This window comes from Silene latifolia, chromosome 9 (assembly GCF_048544455.1).
Source record: "Silene latifolia isolate original U9 population chromosome 9, ASM4854445v1, whole genome shotgun sequence".
Taxonomy (NCBI): Eukaryota; Viridiplantae; Streptophyta; class Magnoliopsida; order Caryophyllales; family Caryophyllaceae; genus Silene; species Silene latifolia.
In genome coordinates this window covers 221,769,659-221,773,255 of record NC_133534.1, presented here as the reverse complement: position 1 = coordinate 221,773,255, position 3,597 = coordinate 221,769,659, and the positions used below count along the sequence as shown (strand labels likewise).

The 3,597-nt window shown below is 38.9% G+C and overlaps 1 protein-coding gene across 1 annotated transcript; it reads right to left on the bottom strand.

Moving 5' to 3' along the window:
• Nucleotides 1–1,725: 1,725 nt before the first annotated feature.
• LOC141602265 (uncharacterized) lies at nucleotides 1,726–2,154 on the bottom strand. Its single transcript, XM_074422567.1, has one exon. The coding sequence runs from the start codon at nucleotides 2,152–2,154 to the stop codon at nucleotides 1,726–1,728; it is 429 nt and encodes a 142-aa protein (XP_074278668.1).
• Nucleotides 2,155–3,597: the final 1,443 nt, after the last annotated feature.

Below are 3,597 nucleotides of genomic sequence, written 5' to 3'. Positions count from 1 at the left end.
CTGTCAATTAACAATATCAACAGATTAGTTTTTTGAATTTTTCATTCAAGTGAACTCATCTGTCAGGTTCTATATTTGACAGATTGGAGACCCAACTAGCACATGACACATGAATGCTTAGTTTTGGAACAAAACTATGAGAAGACATTGAGAGCATGACCGTCAATTAACAATAATGAATGGATCCTGTCTCACATGAATTACTATTTTGAAACCGTCAATTACATGTAAAATAAGGAGAACAAATAAGAATGAGAAAAAAAAGCATAAAAGGGAGTCGATATACAAGCAAGGATTGGAAAGAAAAAAATTTCATGATGCTCTCTTTTTTTAAAAAGGGAAAGGAGAGAAAAAGGTAAGATACAAAATATACAATGAAGACCCGTTTATCATAGTATCTAAATTCCATGGAACGTCAACTAACTAGTTTCGGACTTCGTTTGTTGGAGACTCTCTATGACATCTTATGCTAGTGTTGAGGCTCGAATTTAGAATGATGAAATGGAAGAAAGCAAATGAAAGCTCCAAAGATTTGTCAATTCAATAACCTTGATCACATGACCTAAATTTAATCAAGAAGATCTCATACTAAAGCAAGAACTAACACTGATAGCATGCGAAGAGACTCAAAAATGAGATTCTACACTCGACATCCCGATTAATTGAAAAACGTTATAAGAAAGAAAACAATACCATAACAATAATAACTTGATGATCCTTATTCACATTTCAACTCTCATCGTCCCAATCATTTGCTTAACTTCAATTCAATTACCACAACAAAGAACTAAAAAAAAATCAAAACGAGTGACAAATGCAACAAGTCATACATCCCCAAACGTGAATTACCATCAGCAGCATTGTCCATAACTAATAACGCAAGTGTAAGTATACATATATTACTCACAACTCACAAGTCATATATTCAACTCAATACCAATAAAAACATAACATTTTCGAAAAATAACACTAATTCACATGTACTAAAACACAATTAGAAAGCTAATTAGAGCAATTACAGTAAGATTAGTGAGAGATTCAATGTCTCTCAAAGAATGAAGCTTGTTCTGCTACATGAATAACCACTTTAGCTTGAGTTAGAGACGATACTTTATAAAATATTATCATTAGCATAATTTAAACAAAAATTACTAAATAAAAATGAATTAGGAGATTACCTAATTAAATTCAATAGGAAAGAAAAGGAGGAGGTGGCAGCCGGTGGTGGTAGTGGCTGGTGACCAAAGGTGATAGGCGGCGGCATCATAGGTGTCCAGGGGCGGCCGAGGTCGGAGGTGGCAGCCGACTGTGGAAGAAGAAAAGGGAGAAGGAAGCAGAAAGAGAAGGAAAAGGAGAAAGAAGAGAAAAGGGAGTAGAAAGGACGTCGAGGTGGCCGACGTTGGAGGTGGCCGGGGTCAGTGGTGGACGGCGTCGGAGGGGAGTGGCCGGCATCGGAGGGGAGTCGGATTTTTCTAGAGTTAGGGTTTGGGGAAATCAATTGGGCATTTGGGGGTCATGCATTATAGATAATGAGGGAAAAGTAGGTTTTCTTTTTGTTAGAAACTTCCTGACGGAATTTCCGTCACTAAAATTGAAATTATGACGGAAATTCAGTCAGAAAACCGTCACACAGTATTTGCTCCATTGTCATATTCAACGCGCCATTAACTTGGACGGATTATCCGTTAGGAATATTTTTCCGACGGATATTCTGTCAGTATTCCGTCAGTTTCCCAAATTATCTGACGGTAGAAAAAAACCGTCAGATTTCCCGTCACTATTCCGTCTTATTTTAGTAGTGAAAGCAGAGCATTCATCAATATTATAATCATTAATGTTAATCATATGACATGAAGCTTCTAACTCGGGATGCTTTAATGCTTTATCAAGAATAAAAGTAATAGTGTCATCCCTAATCCTTAGTGTAAGACTATCATCCCTAACATCTATGACCACTCCTGTTGTGTGAAGGAATGATCGTCCAAGAATAATAGGGACTCGGGAGTCGTCCTTAGCCACATCCATTACGACAAACTCAGCCGAAATAAAATACTTCCCCACTCTAACTGGAACATCCTCTAAGATACCCATAGAGTTCTTAAGAGATATGTCAGCCATCTGCAAGGTCATGTTAGTAACACTGAGTTGACCCATATTTAACTTTTTTACAAACTGAATATGGCATAACACTAACACTACTCCCCAAATCCCAAAGGGCTTTATCTATAGCCAAGCTACCAATATGACAAGAAATAGAAAAACTTCCTGGATCCTTAAGCTTAGGAGGTGAATTGGCTTATAATGCAGCGTTGCACTCTGCAGTGAACGCGATTGTCTTCACTTCATTGAAAGGCGTCTTCTTTATCAATATCTCTTTTAAGAACTTAGCATAAGCCGACACTTGAGTGACCAATTCAGTAAATGGAACACTCGCTTGTAGATTCTTCACTACCTTCATAAACCTCTCGAACTGCTTATCCAGCTTGGATTTATGTTGTCGTTGTGGAAAAGGTAGAGCAATTTTAATGGGCTCGGCTTCCTTCTTCTTTTTCTCAGCTCGTGAATCACCGTCATCAGGCACTGGGGTACCTCAATCGAGTTCAGGGTCCACTCGATTGAGGACCCTTTTTTTTATAAAATATCACAGCATCAGGGCTGTGTACTCTATCGAGTATTTGGCCACTCGATCGAGTACCCAACGGTTTACTCTCTTTTTTGCCTTTTTTCGTACATCGTGTTTCAACTTCGTTTAGTTCTTTGTCGTCATCACTTAGCTCCAAATTTCCTAACTCCTTAGGATGTTTGTAAGGGACCTCCTCTTCGTCAGTGGGCATCTCCGGGCTTTGATAAGTAGTATCGCTCCTTAACGAAATAGCATTAACTTGTTCATGTGCTTGTTTACCTAGAGGAGGAAGATTGCCGGGCTTCTTTGAAGGATTTTGGACCGCCATTTGAGCAACCTGGGTGTCCAACATCTTATTGTGAGCCATAAGTTCCGTAATCTGACCTGCTTTCTTATGTTGAATCATCAAACTTTGCTGCAACATAGCTTTCATCTCTGCTAAATCATTATTGGGAGCTTCCTTGTCCTCCTTGGTTCTGTCTAACAAAATTGTCATGTGGTTGATTGCCACGGTTCTGGGGAATAATATATGCATTGCTCTGCTTCGGGGCAGGATTGAATACATTCTTACTTCTTTCTAAAAATCATGTACTTGTTCAATTGTACTCATACACCACGATGCAATATGACTATCAATCCCATATTGTTAAGTCATGTAATGTCCTAGGCTACATCCAAATGGAGGAGAGAGAGCCTGCTTCATAAGACAAGGAGGTTCCACTCTAAAACCAATTGGCTATAGAGGGAGTAACCTCTTGCCTTATAAAGTGGTAACTCGTCTTCTCTTCTATCAATGTGGGACACTCACATGTGGAAATATATGGCTGGTAAAATGGGGATACTAATTTGTTTTTACCTTTTGCTGTTTTTGTGAAGGATAGTACACAATGGTAGAAAAAGATTGTATGCAATGCCTAGGTAGCACGGACACTTCTCCTACATAGCCGTCCCGTGTCCGATACCGTGTCGAACAC

Coding starts and splice junctions, on each gene's coding strand:
- LOC141602265 (XM_074422567.1), bottom strand. CDS start 2,154: ATGGGTCAACTCAGTGTTACTAACATGACCTTGCAGATGGCTGACATA.